General features: G+C 41.3%; 1 protein-coding gene across 1 annotated transcript in view; it reads right to left on the bottom strand.

Annotated features, from left to right (window-relative positions):
• Nucleotides 1-854: 854 nt before the first annotated feature.
• Nucleotides 855-27,228, bottom strand: part of LOC146674724 (alpha-2-macroglobulin-like) — a 36,435-nt gene continuing 10,061 nt past the window's right edge. Inside the window, exons 7-37 of the mRNA XM_085398187.1 lie at nucleotides 23,703-23,868; nucleotides 23,527-23,611; nucleotides 23,318-23,441; nucleotides 22,374-22,488; nucleotides 22,136-22,248; nucleotides 21,885-22,052; nucleotides 21,410-21,637; nucleotides 20,843-20,906; nucleotides 20,550-20,695; nucleotides 13,247-13,396; nucleotides 10,174-10,308; nucleotides 9,741-9,831; nucleotides 9,479-9,584; nucleotides 8,923-9,148; nucleotides 7,958-8,084; nucleotides 7,674-7,795; nucleotides 7,533-7,584; nucleotides 6,400-6,483; nucleotides 5,861-6,037; nucleotides 5,699-5,774; nucleotides 5,331-5,487; nucleotides 5,165-5,239; nucleotides 3,836-3,998; nucleotides 3,576-3,763; nucleotides 3,194-3,406; nucleotides 2,378-2,499; nucleotides 2,163-2,253; nucleotides 1,995-2,063; nucleotides 1,806-1,911; nucleotides 1,604-1,645; nucleotides 855-1,151 (exon numbers count right to left, since the gene is read on the bottom strand). Coding sequence (XP_085254313.1) covers nucleotides 1,147-1,151; nucleotides 1,604-1,645; nucleotides 1,806-1,911; nucleotides 1,995-2,063; nucleotides 2,163-2,253; nucleotides 2,378-2,499; nucleotides 3,194-3,406; nucleotides 3,576-3,763; nucleotides 3,836-3,998; nucleotides 5,165-5,239; nucleotides 5,331-5,487; nucleotides 5,699-5,774; nucleotides 5,861-6,037; nucleotides 6,400-6,483; nucleotides 7,533-7,584; nucleotides 7,674-7,795; nucleotides 7,958-8,084; nucleotides 8,923-9,148; nucleotides 9,479-9,584; nucleotides 9,741-9,831; nucleotides 10,174-10,308; nucleotides 13,247-13,396; nucleotides 20,550-20,695; nucleotides 20,843-20,906; nucleotides 21,410-21,637; nucleotides 21,885-22,052; nucleotides 22,136-22,248; nucleotides 22,374-22,488; nucleotides 23,318-23,441; nucleotides 23,527-23,611; nucleotides 23,703-23,868 — 3,786 coding nt within the window. The 3' untranslated portion in view covers nucleotides 855-1,146. The remainder of the gene's footprint in view (nucleotides 1,152-1,603; nucleotides 1,646-1,805; nucleotides 1,912-1,994; nucleotides 2,064-2,162; nucleotides 2,254-2,377; nucleotides 2,500-3,193; nucleotides 3,407-3,575; nucleotides 3,764-3,835; nucleotides 3,999-5,164; nucleotides 5,240-5,330; nucleotides 5,488-5,698; nucleotides 5,775-5,860; nucleotides 6,038-6,399; nucleotides 6,484-7,532; nucleotides 7,585-7,673; nucleotides 7,796-7,957; nucleotides 8,085-8,922; nucleotides 9,149-9,478; nucleotides 9,585-9,740; nucleotides 9,832-10,173; nucleotides 10,309-13,246; nucleotides 13,397-20,549; nucleotides 20,696-20,842; nucleotides 20,907-21,409; nucleotides 21,638-21,884; nucleotides 22,053-22,135; nucleotides 22,249-22,373; nucleotides 22,489-23,317; nucleotides 23,442-23,526; nucleotides 23,612-23,702; nucleotides 23,869-27,228) is intronic.

The raw sequence follows: 27,228 nt of genomic DNA, 5'->3' as shown, positions 1-27,228 counted from the left end.
ATAAGTTTCCTCATTAATTCAGGAAGAGCTCCAAGTGCCGTCTTAAACCCTGAGTCTTGGCTCTTCTCATTAACTACAGAGCTGCAGGGCTGTGAACATCCACCTGTCTCTCTTTCTCTTTCCGTGGCCTCGCTCTGATCGTGATTTTATTTTTTCAGATTAAATGAATACAAATAAATGTAATTACAGACTTCCAATGTGATATGCAGCCTGCAGTCTGATTGTCACCAAAGCAACTATTTTAATTCAAAATAACCAATCTATTTTTCGTTTCACACTTTCATGCAACTTTTTTGCTTAAAGACAACAGCACACTATTATAAATTATTCGTAAATATTTAATTTGTGATACATATTTCTTAAAATGATCTACAGCCCAGAAAACTTTGGATTTCTATTTATCCGTGTACACAGAACCAAAAAGTTAAAATATATGCACATATTTGGGAAAATTCCTTAAAGCAATGGTGAAGCTGAATAGTACATAAATAGTACAAAAAGGGAAATGCAGTAATTTGTCATATAATAACATTTAATCACATTTTCTGTTTAAAAGATACAATACTAGGAATAATTTCACAAAATAGACGTTTCTCAACTTACAACACTAATTTCTTCAGTGAGATACCCTTCTCTGCAACTCTGTCAGTGCTGCCATTATCAAAAGCCACAAGTATGTCCTTTAGCCATCAACATACAGATGGGTTCAAGATGTTATGATCTGTAGTGAGAGTATGGAGCAGGTGGAAGAGAGCCTGCAAAGGTGGAAGTATGCACGGGAGAGAAGAGGAATGAAAGTGAGTAGAATGGAGACAGAATATATCTGTGTACATGAGAGACAGGTTGGTGGAAGAAAGAGGGATAGCGGACATACTGGACAAAGGATGTTGAACATGGAGCTGTCAGACAGAAGGAAAAAAGAAAGACCAGAGAAGATTCATGGATGTAGTGAAAGAAGACATGCAGAGTGTTAGTGTGACAGAATAGGATGGTAGAGTCAGGTTGAGATGGATGAAATTTTTATACAGAAGACCTATTTGTAGATGAAAACAAAACATATGGAGGCATATTTGTGTTTAAAAAACATCTTTATTAAAATGCAAGTTGTATAACTTGAGTGACAACCTCAGGACTGACTGCACATCTTTAAGCTGCAAAAAAAGAATAAAACGTAAGGATGCAATTGTGTTAAAATAATCGTTTAGTAATGAATAATAATAATAATGGATTGCATTTATATAGCGCTTTTCGGGACCCCTCAAAGCGCTTTACAATGCCACTAATCATTCACTCTCACATTCACACACTGGTGGAGGCAGCTACAATTGTAGCCACAGCTGCCCTGGGGCAGACTGACAGAGGCGAGGCTGCCGTATCGCGCCATCAGCCCCTCTGGCCATCACCAGTAGGCGGTAGGTGAACTGTCTTGCCCAAGGACGCAACGACCGAGACTGTACATTTAATTTTCATTCAGGCCTAAAAAAGTACTGAATTAACTGTATTGTCAAATATTGTATTGTGTTGAGATTGAACAAATATTTTAAAAATAACTTCAATTCAATTTTGTGTGAAATGTGGTGTTCTTGCTATAACAGTTTGTTACCTGCAGCTGATGGGTAAATGTATTCAGTCTCAGCCTGGTCACCTGAGAGAGAAAACAAAGTGGAAAAATGTGACTTGCTGTGTTTTTACAACACGTTTAAATTTGATCCTTCAAATTCTGTTAACTGCTGTTTGTTGTACAGCTTCACTAAGGAGCAAAGTGTGTCAGTGTGCTGTTGCAGTGAAGTGAGTTAGAGTTGTACTTGGCTGGTAGTAGTCATAGATTTTGATCATGGCTGGTTTCAGGTTCTCCACTCGAAGTTCTTCCATGACTGTCAAGCTGTAGTTCATGGGCATGTCCTTTGGTAACTGAACAGATTTAAAAACAGGAGACACACTCTGTAACAATACAAACATCATCATCTGGTATCCCCACTGTGATTATCTCTCACCTCCTGTAAATACACCAGAACATGATCTTCTGTTTGTTCAACACGATCCACCAATGGGGCACCTTCGAGCTGTGAGGAGACAACAGTCTCCTTATTATTATTTTATCTCATCATAAACTGACACATGGTAGCAACATTTCTATTCAGCTAACAACTGCAACAACCCACCATCTTTAAAGACACTGCATTTGGGACAAATCCAGAGAGCATTTTGATATCCAGGATCACCATGTTGGTAGTATTCTCCTTTCCACTGTACCTGTGTTTGAACAGTTAAAAAGTGATTGCACTGATGTGTATCCATAGATGCCACATTTCCAACACTTATCCCACAGTGGTAAATAAAATTCCCCTAGCACATATCTAATCTGTTAAATACTTACAGGGATTTTATTGTCAGAGTGAGCTTGCGTCTGGATTCACTTGTTGCATCAACCCCTGATTTGACCTCCACGCTGAGAGTAGTGACATCAGTGGGACTCGGGATGTTGTAGTGAACAGAAATCTGCGAAATAGTCAACCAAAAGAGGTTTGCAGTTTATAATAATAGTAATAATAAGAAGAATAGAAATCTGTTTATGTTTTTATGTTTGTTTTGCATTTATGTTCAAAATATAGTGGCGTCACATTTTAGGGGACTGATTAAAGTTATTAAATTATTTTGGTGGTTGTGGCCAGAATAATATGTACACTAATTGTGGGCAGAAATGTCATGTTGATTTGGAGTTTCTTTCATCAAAATATTTAAAATTGAGATAAAGGCTTGGACATGAGAAGGGATCTGGAAATAGAACTGCTGGTTATTTACTTAAAATATGCCAGCTAAGATGGTGCAGGCATGTTTGCAGGATGCCTTTATGACACTACCCTCTGGAGATTTTCCAGGCAAATCCAACTGCGAGGATACACACAGTGTAGCTAGACCTTCCTGGAGATATTATACATATTATACATGTCATCTGGCCTTAGTGAAATCCATGATGAAGAACAACGACAACAACAACAAGAAAAAAAAATACATAGGAGGAAAAGGAATGTTTGAAATCATTTCCTTAGTGGGAAGCCACTGCATCCTGAATTTGGATAATTTGAGCAAATACATAGATGGATAAGCAAATGTGCTTTTCTGAGTGCAAACACATTTTTTCATCATACTTCTCTATTTGGAAAAAAGGAACAAGCAGGATGCTGTCACTGACCTGCACTGACACACATGCAGTGCCCTTCACCTCCAGGCTGTATTTTCCTGACACGCCCTGCATCGTCTCCTCCTGGTAGAGCAGTTTGTTGCCCGGATTTACATCAAATGTCAGCTGACTGCTGTCAGACTGAACTGTCACTGTGCTTGAACCCTCAGGACTGAACACCAGAGTGGAGTACAGAGCGAGAGCCTGAAGAGCCACCACTGTGTCCTACAAACAAAATCACAGCTACTACACATACTTACATATATATTTATATTTTGTATTTTACAGGACAGCAACAGCAAGTAAAACTTCAGCTTCTCTCAGATACGTTTTTATTTATCCCATTGTATATGAACTCAAAGGTGAGATTTAAGCTGTTTGGGTGGTGTAGCACCTGAGTGGAGGAGAAGCCTCCATAGTAGTTCTGCTGGCCAGTCAGCCACCTAATAATGCCAGAGGCATAACCCAGGTCGTCAGCAGTTGTGGAGGCACTGAGTTTGGCCAACAGCACATAAGAACTGATTTCCACTGACAGGGAGGCTGATGTTTCTGCTGCTGTCTGAGACCAGTACAGGAAACCTCCTACAAACATACAATAAAAGTTACACTTATGGTAATAACACCTGAATGATTTCCTGTTAGATGGTGACTCACCTTCCCTCACTGCAACTGTGTCTAAGTGCTGCAAAAGGTGAGCGCGGGTCTCCGTGTCTCCTGCCAGGGTGAAGACATAGGCCAGCAGAGCTGTAGTGTAGGTGTTGCTGAGGTCATTGATGGACTCCCTGAGACAAGCCAAGCTATTATTCACCACAGGATCCTTTAAAAGATCGAAAGAAGAGCCCTATGAAGACAAACTGAACAACGGACCAATTCACCCTGCCCAGGAGAGGACTAGGGCCCCACTCTGGAGGAGACCCGAGGGAGACTTTCTGGTATACTCCATAAGGAAGACTAAAGAGGCAACATGGGTATGGCCTCCTGTGGCCCACTGTGCCTTGGATATGCAAAAGGTGCCAACTGCAACATATAGTCAAGGTTTGCCAGTATCGTAAATTTCAGTCGCCACCTCATCCCTCTCCACAACAATAAATCCAACAAAGTGCATAAATGCATAAAGCACATATGAAACAAAACCAAGAAACACATCCACATTTTCAGAAAGGAAAATGTGGATGTGTTTCTTGTGTTTAATGTTTGGACAATTAAATACTTATAAGAAACACTTATTAAAGCACTTTCTGCTAAGTGGACAAAAGCAGCTTCTGACACCATCATTTTCTAAGAAAAAAATCTTTTGGGGGGATTTAAGAAATTGTGGGATTTTCTAAGGACATATGTCACCCAACTTGATCATTTCCCTACAATGTACTTATTTTTTAAACTTTATTTTCATGACTGGAAATAGAAATAATGCTTTAACAAATTTCTTTTTCACCTACAGTGTTAGATTCGTATTGTTGATTGTCATTTATGCTTAGAAATATTTACTCATATATGCTTAGAGTTTATAGTCGATGTCATATTAAGTGGGGTCTGATCCTTACTAGTCTGCAAAGACTTTGGGGTCCTTCTCTTATTGTTTTGTGGTATGGTAGACATATCTATATCTGTTTTAGTCTAAGTGCCTTTTGTTTAGATGAACTGCTGGACTTCCAGACCATTGACTGTAGAAAAGATGGACAACGCGACACCGCCTCCTACCATTGTGCAAAAATGAAGCCGAAATATCCCGCTTGTGGAGGCTGCCATCTTGCAAATTTGGAGCCAGAGTCTGCACAGTAGACACCCGCTGGACATGACCGCAAACACGCCCCTCTACACTTTTTACGTAGCCCGGCGGCTCGAGATTTTTGCTGGTTTACTGCGACTGACGACTCGTTTAATTAAGGTAAATACAACCATGTCACTGTTATAAAAAAAGACACACATCTTATCGTCTTATAGTTCTAAAAGATCAAATGGGATCACATCGAGTTTACTCACATGTTGGGATATATTCATTTCCAAGAAAGCAGCAGTGATGTATGCACTGAGAGTCACTTCATCAGACACACCACCCTGGTGAGTGAAACCAAGTTATTTCTGTGTGCTGCCAGAATTTCTCTCCGCACAGAATTAGTATCAGTGTCCAGCTAAAGTATAGACTTACCTTCATTCTGTTGTTGAAGAGTTTGCCTGACTTTTTAAAACAGCCATTTGTTTGTTGTTTATTTTCCAGCCATGTCTTAGACTCTTCAATGATTCTTGGATCAATGTAGACAAAAGACTGAGCTTTGGCAAAACTTCTCATCACAAAAGCAGTCAGCCTGACATAAAAAAGCACCCAAAAGAAAACTTCCTCATGTTTCAAAATTATATCAAAATGTGTCACAGTTATGCCATTATAATGTGAGTTGATTTTCTCCATGTCCAGAAATAAAATGATAATAGGATGGGAGATTTAAGGAGTAAATTTCACCAACAGGCTCAGTTTTGTTTCTGAGGCAAATGGAATATTAAGGTAATTATTATTTTCACCAAGTGTTTCCTGTTCCTCTTCCAAATGTGGTGTATGCGCCTTCATAACTTTTGTAGTTCAGCTGTCTTTGGTAACCTGTAACAACAGGAAAATGACTCTTAAATAGATATTCTATTCATAAACCTTTGATTTTAGTCTCACTATGAAACAAACACACTCGCCACTGGTCAGGAAGTTCGCAGCTTTTTCCATGATGGCTGGGGTGAGCTGCTGTGTGCCTTTCAGGTACTGGAGGATGTAGATGTTGGGGGCTAGAAGAGCCATGTTCTGCTCTCCACATCCATATGGCATCCGGAGCAGTCCATCCAAGTTCTTCAGAGCCCGGCCGAGGATGTCACCTGATCAGAGGCACTCAGTCACTGAGACAGAACATACAACGTTCGAACACTTGAACTACAAATAGATTAAAACTAGTAAAGAAGCTAAATATTTAGAAAAATACAGCAGGTTATATAAAAACTGTATATACTAAATTCAATTTTTTTGCACTTTGTCATTGGAATGTAGTTTCTAAACTATTTTCTAAAAGGCAAAACTGTTGGAATCTCATTTCAAAGCATGTTTCAAAACCAGGCAAAAACAATGCCAGTCCAGTTGTATTTGTCTTTTATATTAATTCACTATTGATTGAAAAAATAAACTTGCTATATTTCTTTCTGGATTAATCTAAACTCATTTAATTAAAAATGATCAGGTTTACCCAGGACTGATACAAAAGTGCAGGCAGATCCTTCAATCATATTCTCAGGCAGCTGTATCTCAGTTTCCTCTGTCAGTGTGTCTCCTGTGTACAGACAAACAATCACCATACAGAGAGAAGCTTAATCAGAATGTCAGTACCAAAATAGTTTCAAATCAGCAGGTGGTCACAGCATCATGAACTGTAACAGGTCATATGAGAAATCAGACACCTATAATTAAACCTATAAGCACAAAAAATATTATTAAAACAATAACAACAACAACAACAACAATAAGAGTACTATGAGCGTGACCTAATATTTCCACACAGATGTGTCCAGACTGACTCTTACCAAGCGTGTCAAGTTTGTAACATAGTGTATATATGAGATATAACTATAAATATCTCATATATAGTTGAGATATACTGTAACAACTAAATGTCCTGTGGGGAATTATCAAAATTTGGTGTGACACCCACAAACACCCTTCAACAAAAACTCAAAGCTGGAATGAATACGTGGCACACATCTTTAATGACTTTAAAAAACAAGACTTGGGTACACAAGAGATTGTGTCTAAATGTCGAGCCAGAATTAGACCATTAGTTTGTTGATGACTACCAAAGGCATGTGGTCAAGGTGCAACTTGACAAGGGATATTTAGCTGTCATGGTTCTGGGTCATTTTGACCCAGTGCTTTTGTTATTGTGTATTGTGGTTTATGTTTTAGGTACATTAGTAGTCTTAAGTTGAGTCTGTTTGTCCATTTAGTCTCGCTTTGTGTTGTTGTCATGTGTGTCCCTGTCTGTGTGTCTGTGTTTATGTGAGTTTGTGTGTCTGTGTGTGTGTTTTGTTTGCCCTCCTTGTGTTTCATTCCATCTTGTTTATCCATGTTCCCCTTTCTCTCATCCTCTTTGTCTCTTGTGCTCTCTCGCCCTCTCTTGTTTCCTCACTCTCTCTGTCCTCTGACTTTCTCCCACTCCTGTGCCAAGCTCGTATGTCAGTCTTGCGTTCCTTTGTTTCCCGTTTTATTTTGACAGTCTCACGTTTCCATGTTCGGTGTGTTTAGTTTTGCATCCCCTGTGGCGTCATGTTTATTTGTGTCAGCTGTGTTCCCCGTGTATTTGGTTGGTGTATAAACCACACCAACCTTTTGGACAAAGCAGCCAGTTGGATGTCTTTGTCATCTCAGTCCCCTCAGCCTGAGAAAGAACAAGTTACAGTTTCACCTTCGTGAGAAAACAAGTTTTCAAATGCAGAATGTTTTTCATCTTGTGTTAATGGCACCAACCTTTACTATGAAGGATTTTGTGACCACATCAATGCGGCCTCTCTCTGGTACTCTCACAACCTCATTATCACATGAAACATGGGATGGCACTGCCTCAGCAGACACAGTCACATTCACAGCCCCTAAAAAAGGACAACAAACATCATTTTTCTCAACCCTGTAAAGTCTTGCACATTAAAATATTGTTAATTAGATAATCTCACTGATTTTGTAGATACTGAAAAGAGAAGGGGCATTGACTGAAAGGACATTTACACCGGCGTGGATAAAAACTTGATCCTTACCTAAAACTGTTGGAATTATGGTCCAGCTCACAGTCTTGCGCTCCTTAGCACACAAACAGGATGTGTACTGCTCACCGGAAAGAGGGGTGAGGGTATAATCTGAGGAAGGCGTAGAAAAGACTGTGACCTGCACAAAGAACAAAACAGCGGGTTGAGTTTCTAAGTCAAAGAGGAATTCAGTGTTTTCTTGTTACTCTGTGAGGACAGAATACTTTCAGCTATTGCCTCATTCACCAAGAGTCGCTTCACATGTTTTGATTTGGTATAATTTTGCACTGAATATCCTTCCTGATACTTGATGGGAAGTGTGTACACCACTAATGTCATGGTACTGGCTCTTCAACCCAGTTTTTTTTTTAGTTATGCTCTGGAATTATTTATTTGTTTGAAAGACCTTGGACTGATGTTCAGAGTTTTTATTAGTTAGTTTTGCGTTCCGGATTAGACTTGTGTTTCTGTGTTATTTTTAGTTCTCACCTCTTGTTCAGTCGTGTTTGTTCCCCTTTTTGTCCAGTCTGTCACTATCTTGTGATAGTGTTTTTTGGTCTCTCTGGGTTCTGTCTCAATGGCTGTCTGTGTTCCTTATCTAATGTAGTTGATATGTCTATTTTTCTGCAGTCCCTCTGTTACTTCCTGTTTTATTTTGATAGTGTCTTGTCTCATGGGTATGATGTTGACTTTTGCTTCCTTTGTGTTATTAGTTTTGATTCAAGTCAGCTGTGTTTCCACGTGTCTCCACTTCCCTTAATCACCCTTCTATTCCCCACTGCATCGTCCTTCATTGTGGATGTATTCTATTAAATTAGTGAATTCCTATCCTGCCCAGTCAAATAAAGCTGAGATTTTGAGTTTTATTCTGTCTGATGAGTCCTGCATCAGGGGCCACTTCAAAACCATCTGCAAAGTCTATCAGCATGCTAACATTTGTTGACATTTGTAATTTTTGATATAGAAATATTGATCACCATGATGCAGCTGGTCAGGTAGCTGAAGACAGTTGCCTTCAGTTCAAAGTGCTCCCCACGGATGATGGAGTAGGGCATGGTGAGCTCGAGGAAGAACGGCTGGAAGACCTCAACTTCTTGACGAGGAGCCAAACCAAAACCCTGAGAGGACAAGCAGAAAGCCTCCGTCTCCCAGGTCGTGATGGTGTCAGGGACAGTGAGGGACACATCCTTTGATCCAGACTCTCTGAATCAGCAGATTCAAAATATGCACATTGTCAGGTGGTGATTACATAGATTAGCCAACAATGCAAATGACAGTGTAGCAGTCACCACGTTCATAGACATTTTATATATAAAATAGACTCACTATAGACAGACAGACAGACAGACAGACAGACAGACAGACAGACAGACAGACAGACAGACAGACAGACAGACAGACAGACAGACAGATAGATAGATAGATAGATAGATAGATAGATAGATAGATAGATAGATAGATAGATAGATAGATAGATAGATAGATAGATAGATAGATAGATCGATCGATCGATCTCCAAAAACTAATACATACCCAACTTCCACCAGGTCCCAAATCCAAGTCTCGGGGAAGAAAGCACGGACAGTTTTCATCGGTCCTTCTGATGGACCTAAAGATCCTCCAGAGTAACTTGAACCCGCTTGTAATTTAGAATCATAAAAAAAAAGAAAAAAAAAAGAAAAATGAAAAATAAATACTTAATCAGAATGAATAAGAAGGTGTAACACACTGCTTTGATTTTGGGAACTTTTTTATGATTTGGAATTTGCAAAGCAAATCAAAACAAAAATATCACCTAAGGGCATGAACTCGTATTCTCTTCCCATGAAACTCAGACATGAAGGAATTTCGAGCAGCAGGTTTGTTGCCACCTTTAATCCTACTCTCTAGACACACAAACATCACAGAGTTAATTGCAGCTAAAGCCATGAAAAGCATTATATTTATCATCAGCTGATATGCTCTGGAGTTTTACTGTTAGCTGGATGCAAAATCTGCAGATGGAATGCTGTTGTAACTATACCAAGTTCACCAATGCTGCAGAGAAGGACTATTGTTTGTCATATATTACATAGTGCAGTAGAATATTATTTATTTATGCAACTATTAAGACTCACCTTATGTGGAACATTTGAAACAGTCAAGGTGCAAGGCCAACATCAAGAAGCTGGATCCGTGGATCCAGTGAAACACATAACACATGCTCATGGAAAATATTTATATATTACCTTAAAAGCAATGTAGGCTTCATTATCTCCTTTAGGTGAACTATATCTTCTTGTTCTCACTTTCAAGCATTTTCTTGGTTCTCGTAGCCGATATGAGAAATAAGATGCTTTCATGACAGGCAGCAAGTTAAATATCTAAGAAAAAAAATGGTTCAAAGAAGTTCAAACAATTGAGAAAATCAGATTAAAGATCTATACTTATATGAACCACATATGTAGTATTTACAAATGATCAGATCACTATTCAATGTAAGGTTTATACCACAGCTGTCATAAATGAACAGGATTGGTAATTACCAAAATCAATTTTTATGGTTCTGTAATTCTCAGGACTGTGTGGAGAAGAGAGAGAGTGGACCCAAATGCAGACTACGGAGACAGAATTGAATTTTTAACAAACGTGAGCCTTTTATTCTTGGCTGTACAAATAACAAACAAAAAGCAAATGGAGATAGAGTTGAAACTAACAAGACCTAAACTGGGGGAAAAAAATAAGCACTAAGTACCTGGATGTGAAGAAAAATAACATGGAACGTGAAGCCCTAAGCCATTAAAACCAAGACCAGAAACGTGAGTGGCGAACAGAGAAACCGACAAGTGACAAAGGGAAACTCAAATTATAACACACAGCAGGATGATCAGGGAAGTCGAAGCAGCTGGGGAACATATCAGACACACATCAGGAACTAATCAGACATAACAGGACAGGGGAAGCAAGAGACTGTCAAAATAAAACAGGAAGCACAACAAACATGGAGACGAACACTAAGACATGCAGGATTAAAGCTGTGACCGGGGGAGAAATAGACATGGGGACATAACTGACTGGGGGGACAGAGAGAGAACACAGATCACGAAGAAAAGAGTAACTAAGTGAGAGACGTGGAACACAGGGAAAACACAGAATAAGAAAATTAAAGACAAGAAACTATAAATATAACATAAGTGTCCTACTAGTTTCCTTCTATCGAGCCACAATCGAGAGTGTGCTGGTCCACCCCATCTTCGTGTGGTACGCTTGTTGCACAATAGCCGATAAGAGACTCCAGAGGGTCACCAGAACTGCAGAGAAGGTGATCGGCTGACCACTCACCCCCCTGGATTCTATTGCCAGCTCTAGATGTCTCTCCAGAGCCAGGGCTATCTTAAAAGACCACCTCCATCCTAACCACCACCTCTTCAACATCCTGGTTCAGATCCATCAGATGCAAAACCAGCAGACTAAAGAACAGCTTCTACCCGTGGGCTGTCAGAACCATTAATGCAAATTAAGAGTGTGAACAGACTTCATTCTGTCGCTGCTTTTGACTCTGTTGTTGCCATTCCCTATGCAATATTTTGGTGTTTCCTTTTTCTGAGCAATATTTTGGCCCCTGTGCAATATTCTAGCAAATGTGCAATTACCACCCCATCCTTAATGACCACAGCCGTTCCACTGTTATTTATTTATTATATTATATTATTGCCCTTGTACATAACCCCAAAAGGTTTCTGTAACTCATACACCATGCATATAGTGTACTAATATTGCTGAACTTATATTGTTTTTCTTCTTTGAATATTGTTTTCTGTACTTTTGCACCTTTGTGGTCTTGTGGACGATAAAAAAAAAGTTCTTCTAAGTTCTAAGCAGAAAACAACTAAGAGAACCAGAACCATGAATGACACTAAATATAAGAATATTAATAAAACCCAAAAACACATAAACACTGGGTCACAGTCCCAGGACCATGACAGTAATGGTTAATATACCAGTATGAACAAGCTCTTTAATCAAAATATTTTTAATGCTAAAATATAAATACTATTGTTATCTCTGAAAATACATTTAAAATTATCGTTATATACTTGAATTTCTGAACAGAAAAAAGCATTTTAAGTTGAGTTTGCCAGCTGAAATCTGGGTATAAAAATGTGAATTCAGTTTGTTATTTGACAGTGTTCCAAAATATTTATCTTTTTCCCCTTTTTATGACAGGTAGCCAAATAAATGTTTTAATCACTGTCTCAGGATGCTTTATAACAGAATAAGTGTTGAACTGTATTAATAGTTGTTTTATACAGTTTTATGCAGTATTATACAAAAAAGAAAACAAATAGAGAAAAATAGATAGAGAACAAAACCTCTAAATGACCAAAAAAGCCTATCTAGAAGCAAGATTTACAAACTAGGCTGTGCAAGTTGCAAACACCTCCACGTGGTTATTTATCAAAAGTAAGATTTTTTGTTCACCTGAAAGTTTATTTTATACCAACCATGCTTAAAGTTATACACAGGTCTTGGTTCAACACACCAGTAAACTGAATAGATGCTATGGTTACACAGCAAGGAACTGCCATGAGACAGGTTAAACAGTTGTGAACCTCATAGTTGATCTCATTCAGTTTTGATTGGCTCTTCAGATGCAGGAGAATCTCTGTCTTGGCAATTATAGAACTTCCCCACAAATTAAGATCCATGTTGCCTTCATATAATGTCTGCTACTTATGACACTAGAAGAGACTGAGGCTACTCCACACTAATGTGTTTTCGTTTGAAAACGCATTGTTTTCTCTGTTTTGGCCCCCCGTCCACACTGAAACGCTGCGCTTTCCTCTAGGAAAAACGCAGCGTTTTGAAAACGCTCTTGAAAACGCATACATTTAAAAACGCAGCTGTCCTGTCGCAGTGTGGACACACAAAAACGCAGACTTTCTAAAACGATGAAGTATTTTAGTCATGTGATGCAGTCATGTGACCAAATAAACAAAGATAGCGGAGTGCATTATACAGCGGTTGTTTTGATTGCTCTCAATTTTGACAGCCCTAAAAAAGATGAATATCAGTTTGTACATGCTCCAGATAGCTTTTCTTCAAATTCTTTAATTCTCACTCGCTTGTGCGCATGCGCAGGACTGGAATGTAAGCGTTTTCATCCATTTCAATGTGGACGCGCAACTGTGAAAACGACTGAAAACGCTAGTGTGGACGTGGTGCATTTTCAGATGAAAACGCCGTTTTCAAATGTATCCAGGCTAGTGTGGACGTAGCCTGAGAGTGAAGGATGTATAAGGTGGTTGAGACCACACTTACCTTATCTGCATCCAGAATATTCTCAGGCTCTTTGATGAGGACACTCTTGTCAATGGCACTTAAACCACACAAAGAGTGTGGAAGAGCCGTCACCTCCATGTTGGTTTTTTCTCCTGGGACAGTTGAGGAAGGTGTGAACTCCAATGACACCTGACACAGACAAAGCGTGTATTACACCATCTAAACTTTAATGGTTTTAAAAGAACAAAAGTTCAAGCCTATATCACACAGAAACCATTCACTAGCTTTTATGTAGTTTTTGGAGTTCAGGTTTGATAATCACTGTGTCATTGTCTGGGTGAGCTCGAGTGTTTTTTCCTCTGTTTTTCTTGTGTTGCCCAGTATCTACCCTGGGGTGGCGTCCTCGTCATCTCACCTGATCTGCTCCCCTCATCCTCACTGCAATCAGTGAGATAGCATTTAAGACCAGGGTCCCCCATCTCTTCTCCACCTGTTTTCGAGCTAACCTCACGTTGGTAACAGGCCTTATCATTCTCCTTGTTAAAGGAGCATTTTCTGTTGCACATCCGCCACTCAGGATTAATCCTTCTACCGCTTCCGCCTGTCCTCCTGCCACCTTCTCTCTTGGCTCTCTAGAAAAGAAAGGTTGGAACCCTCTCACTAGCTCACCATTCTAGATGCACACCCAGCAATTCAAACCTGCCAAATAAGACTCTATTTCAGTATTAGTCACCTCTCCAGACAAGCTTCCCTTGCCTTTTCTCTAACCATGCTCTCCCTCGTTTCAGTTTTGCTACATTCGGTTCCCTGCCAAGTATCCCTCCTTCGTGACACTATTTACTCATGTGTTTAAGCAAATAAAACCTGTGAAAACCTTATCGCTGTTTCCCATGCTTGAATCGGCTTCTGGGTCCTCATCCATGTACTAACCTCCAGGCCCTTGTGACAGTACAATTAGCCTAATGAAAAATGGACCCAGAAGATCCAATACAGGCAGCGATCTCAAAGTAGGGTTCAATACTAGGTAATTATCAACAGTCAGTCCAATTCCTAGAAATACAATGCAAATCTATTGGTGACACTCAAGAAAAGATCATTGCCTCACTATTAGAACTCCAGCCCAGTTTGACTCCCAGCCAAACCACTTCCACGCACACTTCCACTCCTTTCCCCGCTTCCATAGAAACCTGCCCCAACTTTACCTGCCATTAACATTTCTCAGCCTGAGCCATTCACCAGGGTACAGGGTTGCTGTAAGGGTTTCCTGTTGCAATGCTCTTATGTTTTCTCAATCACCACACTCCATCTCTGACAACACTCTCGTATGTGGTAGGCAAGCCGAGGGGTAAAGCATTGGTGTCACGGTCCTGAGTCTGTGGACTCAGTGTTTTTCTGTTTGTATTAGTTAGCTTTGTTTTCATGATGTGTTTTGATTCTCTTGGGTTTGATTTCTGTCACTGTATCCCCTAGTTTAGTCCTCGTCTGTTCAGTTTCCTGTTTTACTTTGAAAGTCTGTGTACTATGTCAATGTGTTGAGTTTTGCCTCCCCTTGTCTTGTCATGTCTGATGAGTCCCAGCTGTGCTCTCCTCCTGTTTCACATTCCCTAATCACCTCAGTATGTATTTAAGCCCTGTGTTTTTCCCTGCCAGTTGTTGCGTCCTCCACGTTTGTTGTGTGTGTATCCATGGTCGTCTACCTTCAGCATCTCCTGTCTAGTTAGTTTAAGTTGTTGTTTATGTATCGTCCAAAGGTGACTCTCCAGCAAATAAAGCCGTCGTTTAAGTTAATGTTTTGTCTCCGAGTCCTGCACGTGGGTCCAGCCACCGACAGCCACACAACTCATCGTGACAGAAGGACGCAACCATAACATGGACCCAGCGGACTCAGCTCACCTCGAGAGAGAGGTGGACCTTGCTCGCATCCTCGGACTGATGACTCGCATTAGCCACGCCTCAGATTTGCAGACGTTCTCAGTCGGGCTGAATGCAATACAAACCATATTTGACAGAAATCCTCAACTGCGCAAGCTGTCTATTGCCTCGGAGTTCAGCCGTTCGCTGACCCAGGCTAAGGAGGCAGTCAAAGCCCGGGAGCTGGCCCAGTTCACCCTCATCTCCTCATCCACACCGCCTCAGTCACAGCGAGCAAGCCTTCTCATGCCGCCGCAGCGGGCGGAGCATTCTAAAGCCCCTCTGCAGCAGCTGAAGTCGCAGCATCGGACTCCTTCCTCCCTCACGTCTGGTTCCGACCACCCCTCACCTGCCTCATGCCTGGCAGGAATGTGGTCGGAGGATGAGGGACCAGTCACTGTTGCTCCGACACCCTCTGTTTTTTCTGTCGCTCCGGTTTCTAAGAGAAAGCGGCGTTCTCGTCGTCGCCGTCCCTCACCGCAACCCGAGTCCAGTTCTGAACTGCTGGACGTGGTGAGTGAACAGAACAGTTGTCACCCGGCTTCTTCCACACTGGGAATTTCCAGCTCTGAGCCGGCGAATTCGGAGTCGGTTAACTTTTTGACTGTTAACTCAGGGCCTGCAAAGACAGAAACTGATGATCCCAAGATGGCTGACTCTGAGGCTGTCTTTCGGGACTCTGAGCATTCTAATCTTCCCTCTTTTGTTTCTTCAAAGTTTGAGAATATTCAGGAATCAGATGACCTTATTTCAGAGTCAAAAGAGGTTATTTGTCCTGTAACTGAGAGTGGTGTTTCTGGGTTTCATTCTGAAAAGACTGGGGTTTCTGTTTTCGCTTCTCAGGCAGGTTATGTTGATTCCGAGCCACCTGTTTTTGGATCAGTTAACAGTGAGTTTCCAGATGTAGATTATATGTGTGAATCTGTTATGAAATTTTCTGACTTGGACAATCATGATCTCACTCGGGACATTAAAGATGCAGCTCAAAAGACTATTCCTCTTACTGCTAAACTAAACAGGGACAGTTCAATTTCCCAGCCACATTCCATCTATGCTGTGCAGGCTATACCTCATGAGGCTGTTGTTGGTGTTGCTTCACCCATGGTTTACGCGGCTCACCAGCCAGTTCATTCTGAGGCTTCCTATGATAAACCTCATGTTTCCATAACTTCCCCTGAGTTAAATTTCACAAGCCTGGAGTCTGCTTATTCAAAGACTGTTTGTGTTGCTCATTGTGAACTCTTCCAGACTATACGTCCTGTGACTGTCCAGGTTAAGACCAACCAGGTGTCATCTGCTGTTACCAAGCTGGCAAAAATACTTGGTTCGAACACTGCAGAAGTGGTTGCTCAAGTTAAAGTTTCGGTTCCACGATCATGTTTGTATGACTCTGTGCGCCGTGCTTTTCAGCCAGTAGCCCTGGACACTGTGTGTGCAACTTCCCAGGCTGCGTTTTGTAAGACTGTGTTTTATGTTGCTTCACACCCAGTTTCTTCAGATACCGCTTGTATAATTCCTCCAGCACCTGTGACTGCCCCTGAACTCGTTTTTTCTAAGACTGCTAACGTCAACCTGGACAACTTAAGAATAGCGGTTTTACCAAGGTCAGCCTGCCGCAAGTCTCGGTTTTCTAGAACCATGTCTGGTACCATAAACCTGGTTTTCCCAGTGACTGTTACAGCTCATCTGCTCTGCTCTCCGCGTCCGGTTCCAGTTCCCAGGCAGACTATGGCTCCGTTCATCCATGCACCTGTATCTGCTCCACGGGCGGGGATGGTCGTTGCCTGTGCCTGTTCTGGTTCCCTGGGTGGGGGCAACTGAGACCCCGCTGACTCCTGCACCCGTTTCAGCTCCTCGGGTGGGAGCAGCGGCGGTCCAGCTAGCTGCTGCACCCACACCGGCCCCCAGGGGTACGGCAGCCAGAACACAGCTCTTCCCTGGCCCTGTATCTGTTCTTCAGGTGGCGGTGGCTGAGGTTCGACCAGGCCCAGTACCCGTCCCTGTTCCCCGGAGAGGAGTTGCTGAGAGTCTGTTACCCGCTCTGTTGCATGTTCAACTACCATCACTACACCCAGCACGACCATCATCGCGACCACCACTACAACTTCTGTTTCAGTCAACCGTCCAGTCTCACGTCATGTTAGCTGGGGGTTCAGGTGAACCCAACCAGCGTCCTGCCTCGTCTGCTGGGGGTTTAGGAGAACCCAGCCAGCCTCAAGTGTCGGCTGCTGGAGGGCCCGAGGAGCCCGTCCAGCCTCATGCCACGTCTGCTGGAGGGCCCGAGGAGCCCGTCCGGCCTCATGCCACGTCTGCTGGAGGGCCCGAGGAGCCTGTCCGGCCTCATGCCACGTCTGCTGGAGGGACCGAGGAGCCCGTCCAGCCTCATGCCACGTCTTCTGGAGGGCCCGAGGAGCCCGTCCAGCCTCATGCCACGTCTGCTGGAGGGTCCGAGGAGCCCACCCAGCCCCACGCCTCGTTAGCTGGTGGTCCTGGAGGACCCAGCCAGCACATCTCCACATCACCTCCTGCAGCCGTCCCGCTGCCGTCAGGTTCCGCAGCCGTCCCGCTGCCGTCATCTTCGCCTGGTCCAGCCTCCGCATCCTCATCATCTTCGCCTGGTCCGGCCTCCGCATCCTCATCATCTTCGTCTGGTCCAACCTCCGTGTCTTCATCCACGTCTGGTCCAGCTTCAGCTCCGCCTTCGTCTGGTCCAGCTTCAGCTCCGCCTTCGTCTGGTCCTGCCTCAGCTCCGCCTTCGTCTGGTCCTGCCTCGTCTGGTCCTGCCTCGTCTGGTCCTGCCTCGTCTGGTCCTGCGGTTGCCATGCCGCCGTCGGTGCCAGCTCGACCTGTTTCGCCTCGCCTCTGCCAGCCGTTTTCCAGGCCGCTAAGTTGGCATCATGGCCTTCGGGGACGGCCTCCGGAAGGAGTTCGTCGCCACCGCTGGCATCGCGGCCGCCCTCCGGACCTGCTCAGTGGCCACCACTGCCTTCCGAGTGGTCGGCCTCCAGAACTGTTTGCCCGTCGCCGCCGTTGCCGTGTGCACGGTCGGCCTCCGGAACTGATTGCCCGTCGCCGCCGTTGCTGTGTGCATGGTCGACCCCCTGAACTGTTTCGGCTCTTGTGTTGTCGACTCCCGGACTTTGATATGGACTCGTGGATAGTCTTGTTTTGTGTTGACCTGTTTTTGGTTTGTTCTGGTCTCTTGTGCTCCTTGTTTTTTGTTTGAGGCGTGTTTGTCATCACATTCATTTTCATCCTGCTCTTATGATGAGTTTCAAGGGAAGATTAAAAGACCTTTGCCCACCCCATGTCTGAGGGCAGCGTAGCTTGGAGCTTGAAGTCAAGTTAGATGTAACATAGCTAAGTTTGTCATCGATTTCTGCATGGCAGCTGCCCAGGTGGGTTGGCCTGATCATGTGCTCCTGGGAATATTTATGAGTTAGCTTCTCATGATGAGCCCGCATCGTTCAAGGATTTGGTTTATTTCCTCCTCCCTCTCTTTCAGGATCGCCTGAGAGAGAGAAAAGGCTACGTAGCTGGCTATGTAATTGCACTTGCCTCTGTTCTACCCGATCCTCCCATTCTAGCCACAGTTTTAAACAATTTTTCCCATATTACTCATCAAACCAGACCAGTCTCCCAAATTACTTCTGGTGACTGTCCTTGGCTACCCTTGTCTAAAGAAACATAATCCCCATATTGAATGGTTACACAAATTACTAGCTGGAGCCTTTTTTTGCCTTGCTAACTGCCTCAATAATCACCTGCCGAACCTTCACCACCAGATCTGTCCTCAGTCCCCAAGGAGTATCATGACCTCCATGAAGTATTCCGTAAACATAAGGCACGTCCACTCCACAGACCCTATAATTGCACCATCAACCAGCCAACCTGACAACTTGTCCAAGCCAGAGAGAGAAGCCATGGATAAGTATATTCGAGAGTCCCATCATCTGCCCATCCTCTTCCCTGGTAGGTGCAGGCTTTTTCTTCATCACTAAGAAGGACAAGACCCAAAGTCCTTGTATTGACTACAGAAGTTTAAATGAGATTGCGATCAAAAGAAAATATCTTCTCCCGCTCATCAATTCAGCTTTTGAACCTGTTCATGGTGCCACCACTTTTTCTAAGTTAAATCTACACAATGACTATCATCTGGTCCCCCTTTGGTCACTCAAAGTATCTGGTCATGCCGTTTGGTCTCACTAAAATTCCCACAGTTTACCAAACATTAGTTAATGAGGTCCTGAGAAACTTCTTGAACGTTTTTGTGTTTGTGTATTTAGACGACATCCTAACCTTTTCCAAGACTCTGGAGGAACATCTGGTCCAGATCAAATCTGTGCTGAAGCGCCTTCTCGAAACCGGTTATACGTCAAAGCGGAGAAAGGTGAGTTTCATTCATCTTCAGTCACTTTTCTTGGTTACATCCTGGCAGGAGGGCAGGTGAAGACCGACCCAGCAAAAGTCCAAGCTGTTAGGGAATGTCTCACTCCCACATCTCAAAAATAACGTTCTCAGATTCGTCAATTTTTACTGCTGCTTCATCTGGAATTACAGTCAGGTAGCAGAACCACTCACTCACCTCACCAAGATACCCTTCACCTGTACACAACAGGCCAAAACTGCATTCACCTGCATTCGCTAATACAGATGAATGCAGGTGTTCACCTGTGTTCATAGTAGAGGTTTATGCCTCCAGTACAGGAGCGGTTTAATTTCCTGGGACGTGGAGGAAACTATCCACTGTGCTCTGCTTGATGAACCTCTTTTTGCAGCCGGAGGTGGAGCTCGCCATTCCATGAGTCCAATATCTACATTGGCATGACATCTCGACTTGGACTCAGGAAGTGCTGCTCAAGGTTCTCGATTGACCACGCCACAATGCAGATCGATTGAGAACTCCGGCTCCCAGGTATACTCCGGGGCAAAAGCTATGGCAAATACCTCCCGCAAGCAGGCCCCACGCAGCATTGGTCCCTATGAAATCAAGGCCATCATCAGCCGAACGGCAATAAAGTTAAGGCTCCCTGCATTCATGCGCATAAATCCCATATTCCACGTGTCCCAAGTCAGGCTGGGGAACTCCAGCCCTCTGTTCACAGTTTTGCCATATTTGACGCCCTGCCAACTATCCCTCCTTCGGTATTTATTCTTGTGTTTAGAACTTGTGAAAACCTTATCACTGTTTCCTGTGCTTGAATCTGCTCTTGGGTCCCTGTCCATGTACTGACCTCCAGGCACTTGTGACACACTGCCCACTCGATGTTTGCTAAAGCTGTGGCTTCCTTGTTGGGAGGGAGTCTGTTCCACTTTGATTGAAGTTTTTTGAGGGTTTTTTTCTTGTATGTCATGGTTTCATATAATTAAACTTAACTTACACTAATCAATATATCTAGTACAGCTTCACACAGTTTACACCAACACATACCTTGTGACTGAAGCATTTCTCAGTAGAGAAGTCAGCGCTGTGGGCAATCACATTCGTACTGGAAAGTACAGCATATGCTACAATCTGGACGACTGGTGCCATGTCAGTAGAAATTCTCAATTTAAAGGACACCTCACCCTCATTCACTGAAACAAACAAGCATACCAAAAATAGCTATAATATCAGTTTTATTTTAATAATCACCAAACTTTTTTTAAAAGGGTAACTGGATTTAATACCTGATATTACAAAAGAATTTCATGAACTCGTGATTTGAGCCAGTCTTTACATACCTGACTGATCTTTAAATTTAATCTGTTTAAATCCTTGCATGACAATGGCTCCTCTGGACAACACCTGAAGAATATAGAAGAAAATGACATAAAATGTGTAATCCAGCTGTAACATTGTGCATTTTGCGTCTCTCCCAGCTTTAAGTCCTGCCGGGAGTTATTCAGAAACAGACAGTGCAGTCTGCTTGTGGTCTTGTATTTTGAAAATTGACTGGACTTTGGACAAATGACCGAACATCCTCCAGCTTCTGTCTCCAGTGGGGCAAAAGGCTCAGATGCCCCTTCTCCCCTTCATTGTTTGCATTTTTTTTATCAAACTAGCAGCAGCAATCTGGCTATAGCAATTAAGGGAATAAAATGCAAGAATGTAGAACATAAAATTAGTCTTTATGCAGATGATGTGTTGCTTTTTCTTCAGCATTTACAAACCACTTTCTCTGAGGTGAATATATTAATAAACTCTTTCTGTTTCATTCGATAAACTGGTAGATTTTCAAATTTTTTTCCCTTTCTTTTTTTTTCTTTTTTTTTTTACTGTGGATGAACTTGTGACAAGCAATAACTCACCAGATATACCACATCCATGTAAACTGCAGTTTCCCTCACTATAGTGTACTGAATAGATATATCCTCTTCTGCATCGCAGGAAAGGGGTTTATCCTTCATCTTCAGCTTCAGCGAGCTGAATGTTTTTTCATCTTGAGAAGGAGGTTGGGATGTATACACTGTGTGAAATCCTAAATCATAAAAAGGAGTTCTATGGCTTTGGAAGTATAGGGTTGGTGTCAGGGCTGCCTGAATTGTAGAAAAGAAACATACATAATTTGATGAAGAAGAAAACACTGTGGAAGGTCACTGAAAGATGGGTTTTAGAAGCAAGCTAATGTAAAATAATCTTAACAGTTTCACTATAGTCACTAATTACTATTGTAGCACCTTGGACAAGCAACATCAGAAATCATATTAAGTCAATGAAAACATTGTCATGTAACTTACCAATGCTGACTTAAAAACTACTGTTTCAGTGTAATTATCTACTTACATGGAGTTTAATATCCTCATGAAAGTTATCTGTGCTGAATGAAAACTCAGCGACACCGTTGCTGTCAGTTGTTAGATTTTTTAGTAAGCGTTCTGACCAACGTTCTCCCACAAACAGGTACACAGGTGCTTTGGAAATGGGTGTATCATTGTAGTAAACTGCTTTAACCTGTCCAAACCACAATGTTTCATTACTAAAACCCACATTATTTACACTACATTCTAAATTACATAGCACAAATTTGAACTTACTTTTCCCTCCACATTTGATCCTGGTTCCCAAATCTTGGGAACATCAACAAAAGATGCTTTTCCAAGGACAAAAGAAATTCTTATTTTCATTTCTTGTTTGTGTGAAATGCCTGAATACGAAACCTCAATGTTAAAACAATGCACATGCCATATTTCCACAAAAGCACAATAACCTATAATTTAAAAAAAATTTAACAATTAAAATAAAATGAAAAATAACAACTGCAAGACTTTCCTGTTCCCTCCTCTTCCATTTTGGCAATGACATTCAGCTGATCTTTAAGGAATTTTTTGTTAATTTTGGTGAAGGTTGACATCTTGAACGTAACAGCTGCACAGCCTGTTCCATCAGCCTAGAAATTCCAAAACAATAAAATATAAATAATTTTAAAAAGGCTTACATCCTACTTTTATCTCCTAAGACCCGAAGTCTTTCATGGCATGCATTTTTAATTTGTCTTTGCTATTTGGGCTGATTGGGACCTGATGAATGTAAAAACAAAGAATGATTTTGCTCTACAAGGGCCTGATATCCACATATAAGGATATTCATTTTAATTTCAATAGAACAGTGGCAGTATAATGTTGTTGTAAGTGAAAATCAGGCTCGTGTAGAGCAAAATTTAGTATTGTGGTCTAGACAACCCAAAATTTGATGTCAACATATGTGGACGCCAGGTTCTAGGAGGTTAAGCAGGTTGCAACAATTTGGACTTTGTTGCAGTCGCTTAAGCCAGTTGTAGCTCTACCAGTGTTACTAATGGAATAAATGACTTAAACTCATTATTTAATCAGTTAGCTTGTTAAGAGCTGACACACTGACACAAGCATCAGCCACAGAACATATTCATAACAGCAGAAAAAAAATGGAGTCAAAGCGATAGCTACAATTCAGCATTCATAAATAATGAGGGCACAACAGTGAATATTACTGAATCTGTAACCGGGTATTTTATAATACAGAATTAAAAATAAATGCTTTAAGGACACTAAAAATTATTTAATTGAAATTCAAGTTCAACTTGAAATTTTACTCATTATATTCTCGAAATTTGGAGATAGATAAGATAATGATAAAATACTGCATTAATTCCTGACATACAGAAACCTTCTGCATGGGCATGTGGTCTGCTTTTATCTGCACATTGTTTCAGGAGAAATTTGAGACTGGAACAACTGTACCCGTTTGGTCTCTGTGTGGCAGGGAGCCTCTGTCTTGTGTTTCTTAGCAGAGGAAATAGAGCGTTCAAGAAGTCGGCACATCGTAACTGTAATACTTCCTGGAACAGGCTGTCCAAATGTGTACCTATTAAAATAAAAACAAAAATAAAACAAAACTCCAATTTGTGAGGATCTAAATTGCCATTTGTCAAGAAAGGACTCCTACTTACTTTGCACATAATTTAATATCAACTTCTTCCTGGCCAATACTCACTTCTTCAGATACATTTACTGTTACGTCAAATTTGGGTAAAACTGGGGACAAAATATCAAAGTTAATATCTGCATTATATTAAGAATATTTAAAAACAGAATTTCAAAAGATCTTTTTAAAGACCTGACTTACCATACTTTTCCACCTTGAATTTGTGAACAAATTTATCTTCACCCACAGAGACAATTATTTTGTACGTTCCTTCATGGGCCTCAGAGTTCAAGGAGTATGAAAGCTGCAATATTTTATTATTGGATGTTTCATTTAACCACTGTCCAATCCTGTTTTTATTGGGATTCTGTTAAATACAAGAGAAGTACGTGTACAACTTAACCTTTTCAATTGTTTGCACTTGTCTGCATATTAAAGAATATGTTGGTGAACCCCAAAGGTTGTCTGGTGCATATATTGGTGTTTGTATTTCTGCTTATTGAGTGAAAAACAAACAAATGAAAGTCTAATAACCTGGTATAAGAGAGAACTGGACTACTGCATCTCATCTGGTCTCCAGTATAGGCAATATAAAGTTGTGATCAAAATGTTACATAAAGTTATCATAGGGAAAAATGTCATAGTGACTTTCGTTTTTTTTATTTATTATTATTATTTCTGTAGACTGTTATTTTTCCAGGTTGAGATGACTATACAGAAAAAATAAATTATTTTGTATTTTCTCTAATCGGTAGCCATCAAGAATCTTCTGGTATAATTCCAGGTGGATATTTAATAATAATACATTTTATTCATAAAGCGCCTTTCAAGACACCCAAGGACACTTAACAAACAACAAATAAACAACAATAAAACAAATAACAGAACAATGATCAAATGAAGAACAATAAAAACAAAAGCACAATATAAAATTAGCAAACAATTGATTCACAGTGAATATACAGATTTGAACAGATGGGTTTTGAGTTTAGATTTAAACCAATGTTTCTTATATGTGGGAGCAGAGCAGCTGCAAGCTCTGCTTCCCATGGTCGTGAGGCGGAAAGAAGGCACAGCAAGCTGGATAGAAGATGAGGATCGAAGTGAGCAGGCAGAAGAGGTAGTGCTTAACAGATCAGAAAGGTAAGCAGGAGCAAGGTTATGAGGGTGAGCAGAAGAAGTTTGTACACTATCCAGAATTTCACAGGGAGCCAGTGAAGTTCCTGAAGAACAGGGGTGATGTGCTGGTACGAGGAGGTTCTGGTAATAATGCGGACAGTGGAGTTTTGAACCAGTTAAAGCTTGTGGAGGGACTTTTGGAGGAGACCGTGTGAGAGAGAATTACAGTAGCAAAGCCGGGAGGTAACGAGACCATGGACAAGAATGGACAAAGACTGGTGGGAGAGAGAAGGACGTAATCTGCTGATGTTGCGTAGATGGAAATAGGCAGAACGATTGAGATTATTGATGTGAGATTTATAGGACAGGATGACACCAAGGCTCTTAACATGAGGTGAAGGGAAAACCTCTGGAGTCATCAGTAGTGAGTGAGAAATGATTTGCCTTCAAAAGGTTGGATTTAGTGCCAATAAGAAGGATTTCAGTTTTTTCCTCATTAAGCTTAAGAAAATTAGAGCTGAATCAGGATTTCAATTCAGATATGCATTCTGTAAGGGAAGAAGCTGGGAGGGAAGAACCAGGTCTGCAGGAGATATATAACTGGGCGTCATCAGCAAAACAGTGAAAGTGAAGATCAAATTCACAGAAAATGGTACCAAGAGGGAGGATGTATATTATGAAGACAAGAGGGCCTAAGACTAACCCTTGGGGTACACCAGATGTGACTGGCAATAGATGAGAATGGAATGATTTAATTTGAATAAACTGGGAGCGGTCAAGGAGATATGACTGAAATCAGGCTAGGGGTGTGTCAGAGATGCCAAGAGAGGAAAGTCTGCTCAGAAGGACGTAGTGAGAGTTTGTGTCGAAGGCTGAGCTCAGATCCAAAAGGATGAGAATGTTGAGAAGACCAGAGTCAGCTCCGATTACAAGATTATTAGTAACTTTAAGTAAAGGAGTTTGTAATCCAGTTCCTGAAATCATCCTAAACAAAAAGGAAAAACAAGTTATTTTACTACACACAGTATTGAATACTTTGAGGTAATTTTTAGTGCATTTCCACGTGTACTAGACGGCCTATGGTACAAGGTGGATTAAGCACATCTATTTTAATACTCCTATTTACAGACTGAGTTCTTGTGTTTACATGTTATTGAAATTGATTATTTGTATTTTGTTCAGATCTGATAAGCATTCATATTGCTCCATTTCTCAAGGGAGTAATATATTTATTTATTTGTGATTATATATACAGTGAGTTTATTTCTGATGGATGTGATGAATGTTTACCATAAAAGTGGCGACTATAGTTCCTGAATATTTGAAGCCTTGTGGAAAATCTTGAATCTTACTGAAGGTTACAACTGTGAATTTTGAAAATTGATACTGTGAACTTTGAACCTTGATATTTTAATGTTGTACAACATGCCTGAACTGATAATGATTGAACTGATGATAGCTGATCTGAACAGTAGTAACTGCAGCGTGACAGTACTGTAATTTGTGAGAGTTATTCTTAAATTGGTTGTGACATATATTTGGCCATTGTTTATAGGTCAGGTTTTTATATGGGACGAATCCAAGGACCAGTTCAGCGATTACAGATCCCAGAGTGTTCCAGTTTTCACTGGATGGCGAGCCAATCCCAGATCCTAGGGGACGATATACACATTGATGGACTACAATTCTCTGCTGTACAAGTAGTGCAGTAGGACAGACAATCACACACACGCACTTCTCATTGGATGGACTCTGTTGCAATGCACCCATTTGTCATGGGCCCCATCGGTACCATTTGGACTTTAAAGACTAATTCTTTACTTCTGCACAATTTTATTTTATTCTATTTTTTTGCTACTTTGGGGGGAAATTTTTATGTTGTAATTCTGTGTTGGTTACAAAAATCTCTTGAAAAAAATCTTAAAATGGCTTAAATTACTAAAGTTACTTTAAAGCCACACAACTGTGTTTTGTTTCTCTGTCATTCATGTACCAGAGCTCCAAGAGTCCTTCCTATTCTTCTGATACCAGCCCAAATTACTCATCACCTTGGTTATTATCCATTGGTACTGTATATAAACCCACATAAGTGCTGCAAGTTTCTATACTGTGACATGAGTGAAAACCAGATTGAAATCTCTTGTAGATATTATTATTAACCAGGTGTGAAAGAAGTTGAGCTGCACCGTTTTTTCAAGTATTTTAGAAATGGAGGTTAGATTAGAAGGAGGTTGTTAAAGTTGAATGATAGCAGAGATGAGTGGGAGTAGAGAAGAGAGGCAGGGTTTCAGGTCATTTATTTGACCATTCTTCTTAGCAGAATTGGTAGAATTAAGGTTGAAGTAAGACATTTTTAATAGAATTAAGAACAAGGCTTTCAGAAAGTAATGTAAGCCTGCCTTATCCATTCAGTTTTAGTTTGTGTTTGTGATCATTGTCTTGTTGGAGCAGTCAATTGTGTCCAAGTTTCAGCTGTCTAGCTATTCACTAAAGGTGAAGTTGAAGAATTTGGAGATACAATAAACCTCATTCATTATTTCATCTGGTTTGTGCAATGTACCAGTACCAGGAGAAGCAAAACAGGTGATGCTATCACTGCTACTTGACA

Source organism: Rhamphochromis longiceps, linkage group LG3, assembly GCF_057381845.1.
Source record: "Rhamphochromis longiceps isolate RC_006_pf linkage group LG3, R_longiceps_female_GT1.1, whole genome shotgun sequence".
Taxonomy (NCBI): Eukaryota; Metazoa; Chordata; class Actinopteri; order Cichliformes; family Cichlidae; genus Rhamphochromis; species Rhamphochromis longiceps.
This window is presented reverse-complemented; position numbering and strand designations above follow the sequence as displayed.